Raw genomic sequence first — 18,968 nt, 5'->3', positions numbered from 1 at the left:
GATCGCTGATCTGCAAACTCACAGGCCGAGCTATAATCCATACACTGTGCATGCATACGGCTCGTACTAAGCGCAAGGCCATCCTGCCATAAAACCTGCTCTTTTTTTATTGCTGGCCGTACACATGTTGACAGAAGATCGGTGTTTGGGGAGAGTAACCATCCATTTTCTGGGAGGCTTGCCCAGGCGTTTGAAAGGAAGTTGTTTGACGTAAGCTCTGGCCCCGATCAGCCTGTTTCACGTAACGAGTAAGTCCCTGGCTACGGACAGACTGCACACAGTGAAAATCATTAATTAGTGAGCGACTTGCAAATGGATTTGCAGCTAATCGTCGGTCCAGCTAATTTTTGCAAAGCCCCACCAGCCACCAGGCATATACCTGGGCTGTGCAATTTACAGAGCAGCGCTCAGGTCTGAATAACCCCCAGAATCCAAAGTGAATCACATTGCAGCCACCATTTCTGAGCAATACCATTCCCCAAACTTTCTTTGGTGGCTCAGCGGCACTCATGGTGAAGGGGCCTTCAAATTGCATCACTCGTGTGAGGCCACGCCCCTATTTTGCCACTGCTGACCCCCTGCCTGCGGGGAATAGACTATGTGCGAATGTGCACAGCGTCTATTCACCACTGATAAGCGGGTGGCAGTGAAGACTCCCAACTGCCCCCCCCCCCCCCCTCCACAACGGGACACTGCTGGCCCTGGGCGGGACGTGGGAACATCCCCCCAAAAAACGGGACGTTCCCGCAGTAAACGGAACAGTTGGGAGCTATGCAATACTGATTCATTTACTTTTTTTTTCAAACTTTCTATATTATTTTGAAATTCTAACAGGTTATTTTATTTTACTTATCATAAACTGCAAGTTAGTAAGAGGGTGCTTCTATTTTCTGCCTGGCAGGAACCATATGGTGCTCAGCAAAGCCTCCTGGTCAGGGCTATCTGACACTAAAAAGTGCAGGTCAATTTGTTGTTATTGTGCAGGACTCAGCAGCCTCTGCTGTATGAGGTAGCCAATTTGGTATCATCCTGATATCATCACTTTTTCTCTTCTCTGGATTTCAGTGTAAATGGGAAGGAAGAAGCAGCTGTTAATCTCCTGGGAGCAGGCGCTGAAGCTGTCATTTATTTTTCTACTTTATATTTTATTTAATTTCCACTAACATTGCAGACAGTTTAACCGAGTGTTAAATGTGCATCTATTAATGCAATATACAAGTTTATACTGTATGGAAGAAAAAAAAATGTTCCAGCGTTGATAAATATTTATGTATACAGTAGCTGTACTCATAGGACATTGCATGTATATATAGTTATTATGCAGTCAGACCATTGCTCACTGTCATGTTTGGTTCTGTATGGCTTCCGGTAGTGTTTTTAACTAGACATAAAGACCGGAATGTTTGTGTGTATAATTAATACTTTCGCACAACCCGCAGATGTTAAGTTTATCCCCTGTGCACTACACAAAGAACATTGAGCGCATATGCGGATTTGTGTGATTCTGCTGCTTACTGTTCAGTATGTCTGCCTGCACATGGATGGTCATGCCAAAACGTGTAGGGAAGATCGGTACTATTTGCAGGTGGTCATGGCATTTGCAGAGCGCGGATGATGATTGACCCAAATTGCTAGTGATTGGCTGTTTCCAAATGCACCACTGATTCGGATTGGTGCTTTCTTTGTTCACTTTGTACTGTATTCATAAAGTTTTTGTGTTTTTAAGGAAATGTTTTTGGCTTCTGAGGTGTTTCTTATGCAAATTAAGCAAATGGATGTATATGTGATCCGGTCTTTTCTTAGACATGCATTAGGTCAACATTCAATAGCTCTACCACTATTGGATGACACGCATTAGGTCGACAAGAATAATAGTTTGACACAAGCAAGAGGTCGACATGGTCATGATTTTTTTCCACAAATTGTTTCCATTCTATTTTACTTTTTTATACTACGATTGGAGACAGTTAATTGTGTTGAGCACAGTGAGGACCTAAGCGAGTGAAGCGACCCTTGTGAGGGTACGGTGTACACATGCTCAAATCTATAAAAACGTGTTAACCTTTTCACATGTTGACAATTTCTGTGTTGACCTTTTGCTTGTGTCAGGTTTTTTCCCATGTGAATCTTATGCAGTTTGACTTTTTTTTTTTTTGAGTCTTTATTTTTGTATTTTTTCAATATAAAAAGGAACATTTAAACATATACTTATACCAACATACAACACTACACTAAAAAGAGAAAAAAAAAACAAAAAAAAAAAACAAATACATGTCGAACCATTGTACATTATATCTATATCGATAATTGGTATATTTCACAGCAGCATATTTCCTTTCGATATTTTATACCAACCAAAATAAGAATATTCAACAAGTACAAAGACATAGACATACACAAAAAATTCACAGCACCTTTCTGATTATTTATCTCTACCGCTGTCCCCTCCGCCTATTTTCCCCCAGTCTGCCCTGCCCCTTATGCAAGTATCGACCCTTCAGACTCCTCCCCCCACTTTCGCTCTCCCCAGTCGCCATCTATACCCATTCACTTAATTAGTACGGACCCCCCCTTTATCCTATTTATTCCCAACACTTTCCCGTACCCCAGGCCATACTGATTCTACTGCGTACACCAACCACAGAGTTACCTTACACACACAGTGATAAAAAAAAAAAAATATATACACACCAATAGAAGGAATAAGAATTTTCATAGCGGATCAAGTACAAGACCTGAATTAAATTATTTTAATACCTTGTGACTAACAACTCGTGAATCTTAAGTGAAATCCGATCCCTTTTTCCTAGGGAATAATTATTATATGGCCTCTCTAGAGGAGGTCTCATTTTACTCGACATGTGCTAGGTAGACCACCCTTGTGGCCTAAATGTGTTCAATCAAACTAAATGTATACTCTTTAAACTTACTTCTTCTAAATTAATAATAATACTGGCCCAAATTTAACTATTCACCCTCTCGTCATTTAGAACTCTGTGGTTGACTGACCTATTCCAGTAACCCCATATAGCCCGGTACTGACGCCCCCCGGGAGGCATAAACAAATTTCTCATGTTCACTGGTCTGATTTACCAAATATATCCAGTCTGCATGAAGCGGACTGAGGGGAGACATCCATCGGCGAGCTACTATTACCTTTGCTAAGGCTGTAAGGCTCTTAGCCAGTTGCTTCAGTTCCCATTTCACCGCTCGCCCCTCCCATGTCCCCAAGACTAGATTTAATTTGTTAAGGGCAATACGTGGAAGGCCTATCTGGACTAGGGAATTAACTACTTCATCCCAAAACCCACTGACCACACGACAGCTCCACAACAAGTGGTCAAATGTAGCCCCCCTCTCTCCGCACTTTGGGCAATTATCCGCCGCTGCCTTTTGCATTTTGACTTTAGTTGCTGTCGAGAATCGAAACTAAGGTTGTGTATGCAATGTGCCTCCGTGGGAAATAAAGGCGGCTCCCTATTCAATGCTGTCTTTAGCAAAAGCATTGAAGCGGGATCGCGGCAGAAAGGGCCAGACTTTAGAAGCTGTCAGGCCCGTTCTGCCGATAACGGTCGTGGATTGTCGTGACCCCAACTGCAGATCGCCAATCCATGGCCATTTTTGTGGCCATGCCCCCTTTGCGCCGAGCGGCAGGCAGGACATTGAATCGATCAGACTGCAAACGGGCCAGGATCACGGCTGTCGGCGGGAATGACAGCCGTGATCCCAGATTGCATACCCCCCTAAGCCTGCAAACATGGGCTTAGAAGACACTAATGCTGGGCTGTTCCTTTCTTACAGTAGTTGCAGCTTTACACAATTGTAAAAGTGTCTGTGTGGGGGGGGGGGTCATGAACAAAAAATGACGCCTACATTTTGGGGCACAACTTCAACAAACCCAGTATCAGCCCTGTGCATGTAGGCACTCAGTTGCACTTAGCTATCTCTTCCGGAAATCAAATAATAAAGAACATTGTCTATGGAAAGAAACAAATATTATTAATGATAATTTGTTTGTTGGATGGTGATTAAAGACCATTTATTTTACCCGGATCATGTAGCAGATAAGCTGGACAGAATGGGGTCAATTTACTAAGAGACGAGGGTGCTTAATGAATGAAAAGTAGGATCTGATTGGTTGCTATGGGCAACAACCCATCTTCACTAGAACTCTCATCTTAAAAATGTACCCCCATGAAGAGACCACCTATTCAGATTGCTCATTGAAGAACAGGTTAGAAATTCATCTGTCTGTAATGTCACTTTACCAGATAAAACTGACACATCTGAGTATATTTCAGCTTGACATATGCACCCAATAGTGTTTACAGTAGCGCTGATAATTAAATGGCAGACTTCTCTTTCTCTTTTATTGCAGACAAGTGCCGTGCTGTGTTCTGGAGGTTGTGCTCTCTTGGTTATGAGCTGTCTGCTAGCCATTGTGACCTTGTTTCTACCCAGCAGCTTGTGTGAAAGACGGCTATGTACGCTCGCGGGATACATGCAGACAGCAGCAGGTATTTAAAAAAAAAAACATTAATGTGAATAACTATGTCTGCTGTAAAGGATTACATTGTATATGTTTTACTTGGGTTTTTATTCTATAGAGAATACAGTAACCACTTGCAAAATAAACAGATGAAGGTTTGTTCACACTTGACACTATTCTGGCAATACGACAAATACTGATCTGTGGTACTAATACTACGGATATGTTTTCTTTCCATAATAATGATGATAATAATAATTGTATTTATATAGCACTTTTTTTTTACACTAGGACTCAAGGCGCTTAACAGAAAGAATAAATGTAATACAGTACAGGAACAATGAAGTACAGAAAAGCTTTTCATAAACAATACTTAATCCTTAGAGTACCAACATCTGTGAGAGGTGTTCAAAATATCCACAAAAAATGTGCTGCACATACTTTTTCTACTAGATCTCATCTCATCGCAAAACCGAGATGCGATATAGTATACAATATTGTATACAATAATTGTAACGTGTATGGGCACCTTAAGGTAAACATTACAGGTTATTATGATGAATAAAAATTATTGCGTGGCAATTTTTACACCTATTTACTTGGCACTCAAAGGGTTAAGGGAATTACTGTAATGTTTAAGTAAACAGGAAAGTCTTGAGTCTGTTTTTGAAGGATACTAGAGTGGGGCCTCTCGAACTGTGCGGCTCCATAGAGTCAGAGCTGCATGGCTAAAAGCTCTATGAATTATTGGAGATTCTAGGTACTGCTAAAAGTCCTTCATATACAGATCACAGTAATCGGGTGGGACAGTATGGAATCAGAAGCTGCCTCAGGTACCTTGGGCCTTGGTCATGTAGGACTTTAAAACTCAGTAAGTTAATCTCAAAGTTGATTTGCCATTTTATAGGCAGCCAGTGAAGTGATTATATAATGGTAGTTATATGCCTAGAACGGGGCTGGTTGGTTAACAGACTGGCAGCTATGTTTTGTGCTAGTTGTAATCGGTGCAACTCTTTTGTTGGGAGACCAAGGTAGAGGGCATTGCAGTAATCTAATCGAGATGATACAAATGTGTGTATTATCCAGGCCCAGTTGAATTGAATACACAGAAATAGGTTTCCATAATGCGTTTGGTATATAAGGTTGTATATAGGAGATGTGCAGGTTCAGATTTACATGGATCTCAAAACGGGATCTTATTGGCTATATGCTGTCACATGTTTTTTCTCCAAAACATGTGACAGCTGGAAAATGTTTCTACAATAAAAATACTACATGTAAAAAAGCAAAAGGCAGCTTAATTTATGATGTAGCAGCATGCAGGAAAAACACCCAACTGGTTCTTCAAGGGGTCATATATACACATATGTGTATATTTGATAGCTGTCAATCACCTTGCGAATGGCTAGCAAAGAAAAAAAGTAGCAGGGTTTGTTCGCTAGCCAACATCGCGCACGTGCATTGCGGCCCAATACTGTATATTTTTACACTGTACATTATACGTCAATGGCATAGCAATAAAAATGAATAATAATTATGATTTTCTAGAATGACTGATATCCCCAATAAATTTAATTAAAATTTTAATTGGATTTCAAATGATGCAGAAATGGGCACCATTACAGCTAGCCATCTGCTACTACCTTTAAACAATAATTCCCAAAGTACTTCTAATACCACATTCACCATGATATCCTTTCTACCTAATGTCTTATCTTCTATAGTGGCATTTCTTGTACACTCTGGGGTAAATTCCTATAATGGGAGTTCTATTGAAGATACGATGTTGCCCATAGCAACCAAGCAGGTTATATCTATCTTATAGAAGGTGCTAAGTAAATAAGAAGTAGAATCTGATTGGTTACTATGGGCAACATCCCATTCTTCAATAGAACTCCCATCTTATACCCCATTCTCACTGCCGCAAAAACCCGGGTATTTGCCAGGGCAAGCGGTAATTTCCCACGTCGTGTCTCAGTGTGAACGGGTGTGAGTGAAATTCCCGGGTGTAATGCCCCGGTAATTTCACACAGGTTTTTTGCAGGGTTTTTCATGGGAAATATGGCCGTGTGAACAGGCTAGCCCCGAGTTTTTCTCACAAGATGCAAAAAAGAAAGCTCATTGCATTGCTCAAAGCTGCTTTTTAAGCAGCCAATCAAAGATACTTTTTCAACAGCCAATCAAAGCTACTCTTAGATTCCACACACTTGTTGGCAGGCAAACCAGGGAAAGCAGTGTGAATGGGGCAGACACGAGAATTTCCCCGGTCTAAGGTGCAGTATGAATGGGGTCTGTAGAGCTGAGATGCCCTGTGCCCTGCCAAAAACATGGAAATAAAAACCTGGGGTGAAATGTAATAGGATGAGAGATTCAGAAAGTGAGAGATTTGGTAAGAAATCTCCAGTTTTTTTAAAGTAGCAATCATTGACACAGCAAAATCACACTGGAGATGGGCGGGGCTTGGCTACCGAGGGAGCAAGACGTGCTTTAGAGGAGCTCCCGCACGGCGTCTTGCAAGAAGCACTCCCGGAGCACAGACACCGCTCGCCAAGCCGCCTAGTACCTGCTCCACCACAGCGGACAGCGGTCGGGACAAGGAGAGAGCATCCCCCGGAGCTGGAGGACGCCTGCCGCGTCCCGGAAGGCTGCGGCCTACACCTCCTCACTCAGCCGGGGACTCGCGTAAAAACCGGAAGTCCGTCGCCGCCCTCCAGAGCGCCGGAGCGGTAAACTCGCTCCGTACGTGCCGGCGGTGACGGCGCCGTTCCGGCCCTCACCTTCAAGGAGACCAGACCAGCCGCCCCGGACCCTCGGGAGCTGGGAGCCGCTGAGACACGCCGCTGCCTGAACTGCAGGAGGCCCCCTGCAAGGAGAATCCCTCGGCGGCCATCTTACTAGAGGAAGGGCTCAAGAGGACCAGGCCACAGGCTGGACCGTGCCTGGTAGACTCTCGCCCTCTCCACAATCAGCTACCAAAGCCCACAGGACCCAGAGGTTGTGAGTGAGGGGAGAGTGGGGGAGGAATTACCCAGCACTGACATACTGCTGCACAAGTCCCAACCACCCTAATGCAAAAGGAACCTGACAGAAAACAGGCTCAGGTGGAGTAAACTGGCAACTACAGACAGACTATAGACGCAGACCAGCTGCCCCGGCTGGCCCCTGGCCCCCCCTCTCCCCACCGCGCTCCACCACCCACCAAAGAACCGCTAACACAGAGACTGATACCCACTGACTGGCGCGCCTAGACCCCTGGCACCGCGGAGCAGGTACCCTTGCACTCCTACCCCCATACTACAGCCTCTTATAACAGGAATCCACAGCACCCGCGTACTTCCCTGGACGGGCAGGGTGCTGGAGATGGACAAATACATGGCAAAGCCCCAGAGAGGACAAAAATCCTCACAACAGGGAAAAGGAAAGTCCAAAGACCTGCCTCCTAACACAACCCCTCCATCACCGAGTCAGTGTGGAGAGGCCTCTGCACAACTCGAAGACACACAGCATCCACACTCCCCACCCAAGACGGATATGACTACAAGTGAGATTACAACCATTCTAGCAGAATTGCTAGATCAGAAGCTAGCCCCAATCAAAGAATCCATTGACACAGCCCTGGCCCAAATAGCTCAACAAGACCAGCGCCTGTCAGAGGCAGAACAAAGGGTCTCGGACTTGGAAGATGAGCTAAACAATGTCAAAACCACTATGGCATCCCAGGAGAAAACGATAACAATAATGCAGGAAAGGTTGGAAGACATGGAGAACAGAAACAGACGGAATAACATCAGAATCATAGGCATTCCAGAGTCCGTCAAGAACGCAGCCCTGATGCCATTAGTATCAGAGTGGCTACCATGCACCCTGGGATGTGTCTCACCAACAGAATCAATTATAGTGGAGAGAGTACATAGAGTTGGTCCAGACAGACACCAACAACCCCGCGACCGACCCAGACCGGTCATATTACGCATCTTAAACTATGCTGATAAAGTCCGCTTGATGGAGGCATATAGAAGACACCCCGATCTCCGCTATGAAAATGCCAAATTACTTCTCTTTCAGGACTTCTCCTATCTAGTGGCGTCGAAACGAAGAGAGTTCACCCCTATATGCAAAAGACTCCATGAGATGAACTTCCGATTCTCCTTACTCTACCCAGCTAAACTAAGAATCATCTACGACGGGAAACCATATCTCTGGGACTCCCCACAAACAGCCGCAAATTTCCTGGACTCCATTCCCTCCGAGCCTACCTCTCACACAGACCAGACGGGCTAACTAATACACCCCCGTTTGGGGACACACCAATCCAAACCAAAGCTTTCACAGCCAGGAGATTGAAGACTACTAGTTGGTATTGTATTACATTGGTTCAGAAATGTTTGATAAGCCTGTTCTGTATTGTAAACCCCTGGCCTAAAAAGGCCAACGTAAGTTCACACCTGCAAAATGATCCCCCGGAGGCCTTCCCGAGGGGACGGACTGGGTGCTGGGAAACGAAGCCAATGCCAGCAACCATTGGCAGTGATACATGTTCTATAGATGGCTGGTGCTTGGGGTCAGTGGGTGTCGTTCCGGGCACGGGACACCTACACGCCATTACATACACGTGCTGGCCCCAACGACCATGTTTTTGGTACAAAAACTATTTACAAAATGTTATGTTTTTCCTTATTACAGTTAATGTTGTTTACAGTACTAGAAAGGTATCGCCAAGTACAGACAGGGGCCCTAGGCCTATAACCACACCCCATGGTCTGCTCGCTGGGACAGACAAGGGATCTCAGAGCGTTACAGCTAATTGGTTACATCCTAGGGCAGGTATAGGATAATGACACAGCAATATACTAATAGCACAACCAGGACACAAAAGCAGCTGAAGTTTATCTCCTGGAACGTAGAGGGCCTAAATTCGCCGATCAAAAGACGCAAGGTGGTGAACAGACTAAAGCGTCTGCACCCCGATGTGGCCTTCCTCCAGGAGACACACTGGGACATTAAAGACCCCAATACACTTAGAGATACATGGATCAATGAGTTCCAAGCAGCATCCTTCACAGCTAAGCGTAGGGGAGTGCTGATCCTGTTCCGCAAACACTTACCCTATACTATTAAAGACACGTGGCCATTTCCTATTCATTAAGCTGGAAATTTGTAACTCCTTAGCTACTATATATGCCCCCCAGACCCCAAATGCTCCCTTCTTTACCTCACTCTACACCAAACTATTGAGCTGGAGAGAAGGAGAGCTGATACTTGGCGGAGACTTTAACAATGTACTCTCAAAAGGTTTGGACAGATCGGGTGGGAGATCTGTAGCACCAGATAGGACCCAAACCTCCCCCATCACGCTCCTTACCGACTCTTTGCAGCTATGTGACCCCTGGAGATGCCAACACCCCACTGCTAGGGAATATACATTCTATTCACACCCACACAACACCTGGTCCCGTATAGATTCATGGCTAATTTTTAACACACTATATCAAAGGGTAGCAGATACAGGAATTGACCTCATAGACTTATCAGACCACGCCCCAATCTGGTTCACCATCAAGCTACAGGATCCACTTACCACATCATATAACTGGCGATTTCCCTCCTACCTAGCTCAATCAACAGACTTCAGACTACACCTAGAACACGCCCTCTCCACATATGCCTCAGATAACAGTCAGCATCTGGAAGACATCCAACTATTCTGGGCAGCTTCTAAACCGGTAATCAGAGGCCAACTGATAGAATACATAGCTAGAAGACGTAAAAAACTCAACGCAACCATAGCCGAGCATAGTGGGAACCTAGCTATAGCTTACAACAGCATGCTTCTCTCGGACACAGCTGACACCCGTAAACAATATAGCGAAGCAAAACATGCATATGATACGTTATGTACAGAGAGAGCCCAATTTTCATATGACCGTACCCGCAATAAATATTTTAGGAGCTCCAACAAAACAGGCAGGCTTTTAGCTAACCTCATTTGTTCACAATATTCCCCTCTGCATATACTGCAAATAGCCTCACCAAACGGATCCCTGATATCGGGAACTAAAGACATCTCCACAGCTTTCCAGAACTACTACACACAACTATATAGAGAAACACCAGACAGACCACAAGATACTGAGCAATTCCTAAAGATGGCACAACTCCCGACCATCACTACAGAGGAAAGGGAATCCCTCACAGCCCCGATCACTGATCAAGAACTCCTGCTTACTATTAAAACACTCAAGAAAGGCAAGTCCCCAGGCCCGGACGGGTTTAGCTCCGAATATTATCAGATGCTGAGAGACAAACTGCTACCGCACCTACTTAACCTATGCAACACTATCCTAAGAGGCGCACCACCCCCTCCAGACTTCACCGCGGCTAGAATTGTGGTATTCCCGAAACCTGGCAAAGACGCCACCCTAGTACAATCTTATCGCCCCATCTCCCTCCTAAACGTAGACCTAAAAATCTTCACCGCAATCATAGCTCAGAGATTACAACCAATCTTACACAGAATACTACACCGTGCCCAAAACGGGTTTATTAGAGGCCGTACGTCAGTCCACAACATTCGCACTCTCATAGCCGCAATGCTCAAATTTAAACACCTGAATAACCGGGAGGCAATTATAATTAGCTGCGATGCCGACAAGGCATTTGATCGGGTCTCCTGGAATTACCTTAGGCAGATCTTTCAATGTCAACAGTTTGGCCCCGACTTCATCAACATCTTTGACATGCTTTACTCCTCCCCGACGGCTCATCTAACAATAAATGGTTTAAACTCCCCCCACTTCAAGCTGTATAGGGGAACAAGACAAGGGTGCCCCCTTTCCCCGCTTCTGTTTAATTTAGCATTAGACCCCCTAATTCGCACATTCTATCACGAGACATCTTGGCTGGGGATACCCTTGGGAGACTCGGAGGTGAAGGTGTCAGCTTTTGCTGATGACCTCTTATTGTATGTAAGCAACCCCAAGATGGCCCTCCCCGGATTGTTGGACATGCTCGCCACCTTCCATGACATCTCAGGCTTTTTGATAAACTGTCAAAAAACTGAAGCCCTAGCACTATACCCCGAGGCCCAACTTGACTGGGGCACTTCGTTCCCCTTCAGATGGAACCAGGGACAACTCAAATACTTGGGACTACAGATTTCTAGAGATGTAGCGAACCTCTATGAATTAAACTATACTCGTTGTATAACCCAAATGCAAAATGACTTCACCAAGTGGAAACACTTACCACTATCCTACATAGGGCGCTCAAACCTCTTTAGAATGGTCTCCTTCCCCAGACTGTTGTATGTAATACAAATGCTCCCTTTCCTCCCCCGAAAACAAGACATCCTAAACATTAACAGAGCAATAACGAAATTCATCTGGGCAGGAAAACGACCGCGCATATCTCTAATGAAACTACAACAACCAACATTAAGTGGGGGTATCAACCTCCCCAGTGTACAGGAATATGCTCTAGCTTCTAACCTACGCTATGCCTTGGATTGGTTGGGTGGGGTGGACAACTACACCTATAACTCTATAGACCAGTCATTCCTCCAAGACCTCACCCTAGATGCCCTACTACACACACCCTGCTCCCAACTCCCAGGACCTCTCAAGACCAACCCTCTCATACAATCACCTTGTCTAGCCTGGCGAGCCATAAGGAAAAAACTACACTTACCGTCGAACACCTCACCGCACCAACCGCTGATACACAACCCAGAATTTCAGGGGGGGAGACCAGACCCCATCTTTCTCCTATGGCACTCTAAAGGCCTCAGGTCCATTCATCAATTCTTAGACGAAGACCACAAGACACCTCTCACTTTAACCCGACTGAGAGAAGGATTCTCGCAACTCCACATACCTATGTTTGCATACTTCCAAGCAAGAAGTTACATATTAAAAACACTCCCTAAGCTAACCTCAAACAACTCAGATAGGTCCTTGGACGTCATGATCATACATCGAAAAGGTAGTCGAGCCCCCACCTCATTGCTATATCGCCATACCCGCACAAATCTGGACCTTTCCAAAGTCACTGCGGGGATGGGTAGGTGGAGAGAGGTTTTTCCTGATATTTCATTAGAAACCATAATCAAGTCATCCATATCCCTGAACAAACAACTCCTCTCGACCACATTTATGGAAATGCAACTGAAGATCTTGCACAGGGCATACTATACACCTAAACTCAGATACCTAACAGGGGTCTCAGACAACACACACTGCTTCAAATGCTCAGAACCGGAGGCAGATATATACCACTGTTTGTGGACATGCACCATAGTTCAAGACTTTTGGCTGGAGACCGAAAGATATATCACTCACACACTCTCCATACCATTTAAGGTCTCAGCCTCATGGGCACTATGGAACATACTTCCGCCTAACCACACCCCCAGAAGGGCCCACCCACCAAAACGACTACTAGCCAAAATAGCAGCAGCTAGCAAAAAAACTGTCCTATCACAATGGATTCAAACGGAGAGAATTCCCCACCAACTCATGCTATCAAAGCTAAAATTCTTATTTCAGATGGACTGGATCGAATGTCTTCTAGATGTTGAGTCAAGAGCACCTAAATTCTTCGAAACATGGCTGCCATACCTCCCTACCCTAACACCCATAGAGCGAGACAGAATCAGACAAATGGTACACTTAACAACCTGGTATAATATGACTAACCTCCAATTGGGCCACCCACCCTTTTAACACCAATGTGTACACATGACCCTAACCCTCCGTGGCGATGAGGCACGCCTCAAGGTAACACCTAAGGATAAATACCTGGTTGGACTATAAACTGTGTGTATGATAACTGTGTCACTCCTTTGTTATTTACTCCTGTCTGTACATGTAAGGCAAAAATGCTTTTTTTTTCTATGTTTTTGTACTGTAACTCTTGTTGAATCAATAAACAAATATTTAAAAAAAAAAAAAAAAACTGGAGATTTCTTACCAAATCTCTTACTTTCTGAATCTCTCATCCTATTACATTTCACCCCAGGGATTTTTGCAGGGGCAGCAATGCGAATGTGGTTTTAGTAAATTTACTCTTAAACTGAGTAGCTTGCCAAACCAGCAGAGATCTTGGTTCTTGCTGATATTGGAATAAATTTTGTCCATTGAATACCAGCAATTGAGGAAAAATCTCGGGATGCAGGTGAGACACTTTTTCTTTTGACTTAATTAACAAAATAAGCTCACTACATTTGTAAGTAAGGCTAGAGCAATTGAATATCGACAACTGGAAATTTACTAGCCGGTTGTGATCAGACTAATGCTTCATACTCCACATTACTTTTGCGATGCACCATGCACTGGATATTTTGACCTTAAAAGCTATAACACCGAGTAGCTCTGTAAATTACCATTTCAATTTGCTTAATGAGACAGCAGATTATGGATGAATTGAGGTCATAGTGTGTACTGTACTTTCAGGAATACATGGAGAACGCATGCTCAGATACACATGCCCTCTGTATTATTCTGTTAATTACAGCTGATAATCATTTGGGAGCAGAAGTGAAAATATTCTATGTTCTAATTAACATATTTCAAAATGAATGCATTAAATAAGTTTTTTATTCGAAAATCTAGTCTTATATCAGTCTAATTTGTGAAGATCCAGGTTAGCCCTGGAAGAGAGATACGACCACTGATGTCAGAGAACATTGTGTTTGATGGAGCGCGTTGAGATGCTGACAAAAGCAATTGTATAATGACCAATCTACAGGGAAACAAACCGCTGCGATAATAGCAGATACACACATGACAGGGATGATGTTACAAATAAATTTGACAGAATTGAAACATTTTCTATACTAGTTGTTTTCTCTGGTAGGAAAGGGTTATTTTTGCAATTAGTATGAAATATCGTTGGAGCAGCAAAGTGTTTCTGAGTGATATTTAGCTGCCTGGTGATACTGTATGGCAGAGGTAGGATTAGTCATACTGTATTTCTGGGCCAGTGCTGGTGGATTAGGATATAATCATGCCTGACCAGACCCAGCTGGCACTGATACAGACTCAGCTAACTACTGTATGATACAGTATACAGCCTTACTCACTTTGGTACAGGCTTAATTGATATTATATGTTATACATTTTGACACAGTATGATCCTTAACACTTGGGTGGCCAATCCTGGGATCCACAGGATCCTGGGATTTGGCGCTAAAACTCCCAGGATATGAATCACAGGATTGGAGTTTCCAATCCTGGGATGTCAGGATTAGACACTTACTGAGATGCCAGTGGCATACCTATTAATTCTGCACCCCCCCTTCCAAAAATATTGGCAGCGGCACCACCACCACCACACACGCCCACCCCCCCGTAGGGTAAACAAACCGACCCCCCGTGCCCCCCATACACCCCCATGCGGCTTTTACCTCCTGCCGCATCCATCTGCGCCGGGTCCCGGCTCTCCCGGCTACTGCTACTAATGAGAAGTGACACTCGGAAAATGGCTGCCCCCATACAGCAGACCGTTTTTTAAAGTTGCTAGAGGAGGCCGCTGCCTCCTCTAGCATCCTCAAAAACTGTCTGCAGTATGGGGGGAAGCCATTTTCCGAGTGTCACTTCTCATTAGCAGCAGTAGACGGGAGAGCCGGGACCCGGCGCAGATAAAAGTTGAAGATCATATTTGAGCGACAGTTATCAGATACAGCTGTTCTCATCAGTGATTGTTTTTATGTTTTATGAATTTATTATATTATATTATTATGTTATTTTGATACCCCCGGGAGGTTTTGTATGCTATTTTTATATGCTGCTTAAAATAAATGTATTTATTTTTATTACTATCGTATGTTTGCAGTTTAAGCGCCACTTGATTTCTGTGTTCTGCCTATATATTGGAGGCTGTCATCCCTCCACCCAAGTGGCTGCTGATTTACAAACATTTGTGACCCCTTCCCATTTAAGTGCTGTTGACATAAAACCCCTTGTTTTTCTTAAGAGACTGATGTCATTATACACATGCCCGTAGTTGCACTGCGTATTTCCTGATGTTTACCGCTCTGAGACACAGATCAAAATTGCGCACAGTGACTGACGTTCAGTGGCGGTTCCTGGGAGTTATCTGGAGGTTGGCTAGCCAGACGAAGGGTGTCGCTGACAGTGATTGCATCTAAAGACACAGACCAGATGTCAAAATAACACCTGGCATATGACTGGTGCGATCTTCGATATTGCAACTGATGGTGCTACGATTGTGCATCTCAGTACGTGCCACAATGGAATAGCACCACTGATAGTGGGTGTCTCCGCAGGCTGAGAATCGGTTGTGATATTTGTGTAAGAATGCAGGATTTGCACCTCTAAAATAGGCCTAGTACCTTTAACATGATTGGCTTGGCAATGAAATATGTGTTATTTTTGCTCATTGCATGTTGTGTTCTAAAAACGTAGTCTAAATTTCATGTAACCATTATAAACATTTATGTACATGATTTGTGTGTGTTGTGTACAGGGGCGCTGGAACGTTTTTAGGTTGGGGGGGGCAAGATATAATCTCATTTTGGCGCCCCCTAAATTGCTATATGTTACCCCCGGGCACTATACACACTGGCAGCGGCATATACACGTGGGCATTATACACCGGGCAGTGGCATATATGCATGGGCATTATACACAGGGCAGCGGCATATATGCGTGGGCATTATACACAGGGCAGCGGCATTTACGCATGGGCATTATACACAGGGCAGCGGCATATACACGTGGGCATTATACACAAGGCAGCGGCATATATGCGTGGGCATTATATACAAGGCAGCCTAGCCTAGCCGCCTCTCAGTGCGTGGCCGGCGGTGCTAATACTCGGGGAGGTCAGCGGGGGTCACAGACCTCTCCGCGCTCCCTCTGTCACCTGGCTGCGGCAGTCCCCGGCGCCGCGTCTCCTCACGCTGCTGGAGGTCGGCGGGGGTCACGCTGACGTCCCCGCTCTGCCGCTCAGCCTCCCTCTCTCCGTCCCCGCTCTGCCATTAACCCCTTCTCTCCTGGGGCTTACATAGGCGGACGGGCGGGGGCTGGATCAAGATTAATCAGCCGCCCGCCCGCACAGCTGGTTTAGCGCCTCAGTAATTTGGGGGGGGGGGCAAGCTGCCCCCTCGCCCCCCCCCCCGTTCCGGCGCCACTGGTTGTGTATAATGGAAGGAAAAAAGCTTTATGATTCAACATTTACAAGCTTTACATACTGTGAAATGTATTATTTCCACCTATAGTAAAATGTTATTTATTTTGTGTTTTTTTCCAATTTTAATGGTGGTTATTTTGGTTGCTAAATTATAAGACTTGTCCGGAAAATGTTTAGCTTAAAATGAAATGCATCTACCTTCTTTAGCATTCAGGAAGCCCTTGTTTGTGCTAAATCCAGATATAGATGCAGTCCACTCCCAAAGGAAGACACAGGATTTCCTTAAAACAAAGTTCCTCTGTGTTTAGTGATGGGTGAGGTCAGTATTGAGTGACAGACACTTTTAACTGGGATGCTAACTTATTCCCTGCAGAAAATGAAAATAGCTGACTATAAGCAAATTGTGAATGGCTTTCCTCTACATTAGGAGTATCATTTAAATATGGAAAATGTATTTAAATGTATTATTTATACAGTTTTATTTTTTGGCAATGCGCGTTCTCAACTCCCTCATTTACAATGTTAAGAGGTATGCCTAAAGTGTTTGGCAGAGGACCTATTTACACAGTATTGATATATAGTATCAAAGCAAAAGCTTCGAAAGCTAGTCTGCTACTTTCTGTCTTTGTGCATGTGTGAGAAAGAAATGTAGTTTCACTATGTACAAGCAGATTGCAGTGTTTCATAGACTCATAGACACTAGACATATATATTATACATATATATATATTATAAATAAAATGTGTGATGCACTAAGTGCTACAACCTAAAGGCCCATACACACTGGGCGACTTTGAGCTGAAAGTCGCTCAAAACAGCAGGTTTGTACCTTCCCTGTATGTGGGTGACATGGGGGCTGTCACCTGCCTGCTGCATGTGCCATCTCCCGCCCTCCTGCTGGTGCCCTGGCCGTTACCTTCTTGTTTCATGTGCCCTCTCCTGTCATGTGCCCACATCGTGCATTCCCGGGTCACTGTATGTGGGTGACATGGGGGCTGTCACCCGCCTGCTGCGTGTGCCCTCTCCCACCCTCCTGCTGGTGCCCTGGCCGTTACCTTCTTGTTTCATGTGCCCTCTCCTGTCTGTGACATTTGCATTCTGCAATGTGCCCTCATCTGTGTATGTCCACTGCTCCTGGCTGTACGGTACCCTACTGCAACCCTGTACTTTATTCATGTGTTCCTTCCCACTGCCTGCCTCATCCACTGCTTGTGCCCTACTCCTGCCTCCCTGTACCTTCACCGTGTGCCCTCATCCACTGCTTGTACCCTCCTCCTGCATCCTGCCTCCTTGTACCTCCTGCCCTGGACTTAAATCTGGCCCCGCACATTTACTTTAACAAGGAGCTGGATTGCCTTGTTAGAGTCTCACAGTAAGTAACTGTGCGCTCTTTACCCTCTCTGCCGCCGCCCAGCCCCTCTCCCTGCACTCGCCATGCTGCCTCTATGCTGCCATCTCCTCATTCACCTGCCGTAGCCTTTGATGGACCGCGCCCCCCATTGATGGACCGTGCCCCTTTGATTGACCACACCCCTTTTTGAATTGATCACGCCCCCTTTTCTGGAGCACGCGCCATACCCCCACTTTAAAATTTCCACTTCGAGTACTGTATATATACATATATAAGCAGCATATATACCGGCACTCACTAAAGATCCTTGTAGCTGTGCTTGTTGCCATCCGATATAAATAGAGCAAACGCTATAACTTCATACAATAAGCAGTGGCGGCACTCAAGACAAAATGACACAGAGACCAGCCTTAGGAGTCAACGTTTCAATTGGGTATACCACTCATGTCCTGATGAAAATGGGTATACCCCCATTGAAACGTTGACTCCTAAGGCTGGTCTCCGTGTCATTCTGTCTTTAGTGCCATCTCTGCACATTGTATATTATATATATATATATATATATATATATATATATATATATATATATATATATAAAAAAAAGCTTTTGTTATCTGTTCTCACCCACACCTTGACAAAGGGGCGTCTGGGCCCTGAAACATTTTTTTTTGTTTTTTGCAATACAGTCTTTATAAAATCCCGTTTGAGTGCCGCTGTTTGTTTCACCTACGGTCTACACTATTGGATCCGGAGGGCACAAGGGTAATTGGACCAAGCTGCGTGGGGTGCTGGGCCGACACCACAGATATATATATATATTTATATACATGTGGTAGGCAATAACAATCATAAGTTCCAAAAGGGCATGCACTGCAGTGAATGACTATGTATTGTCAGTAAAGTGCTTTGAGATATGTGTGCAAATAACCTATTCTGGTCCACTCTCTCAAAATCAGTTGTCTCTCGGCTCCTGGAAAA

At 44.6% G+C, this 18,968-nt stretch overlaps 1 protein-coding gene across 1 annotated transcript in view; it reads left to right on the top strand.

The window, feature by feature from the left end:
- LOC146059841 (LHFPL tetraspan subfamily member 7 protein-like) overlaps nucleotides 1-18,968 on the top strand; it is a 188,240-nt gene that overhangs the window by 88,444 nt on the left and 80,828 nt on the right. The window contains exon 2 of the mRNA XM_083172425.1: nucleotides 4,379-4,517. Within this exon, the coding sequence (XP_083028551.1) occupies nucleotides 4,379-4,517 (139 nt within the window). The remainder of the gene's footprint in view (nucleotides 1-4,378; nucleotides 4,518-18,968) is intronic.

This window comes from Crinia signifera, chromosome 2 (genome assembly GCF_055691185.1).
Source record: "Crinia signifera chromosome 2, ASM5569118v1, whole genome shotgun sequence".
NCBI lineage: Eukaryota > Metazoa > Chordata > Amphibia > Anura > Myobatrachidae > Crinia > Crinia signifera.
The sequence above is the reverse complement of the archived record's forward strand: the minus strand, read 5'-3'. Positions and strand labels throughout refer to the sequence as shown.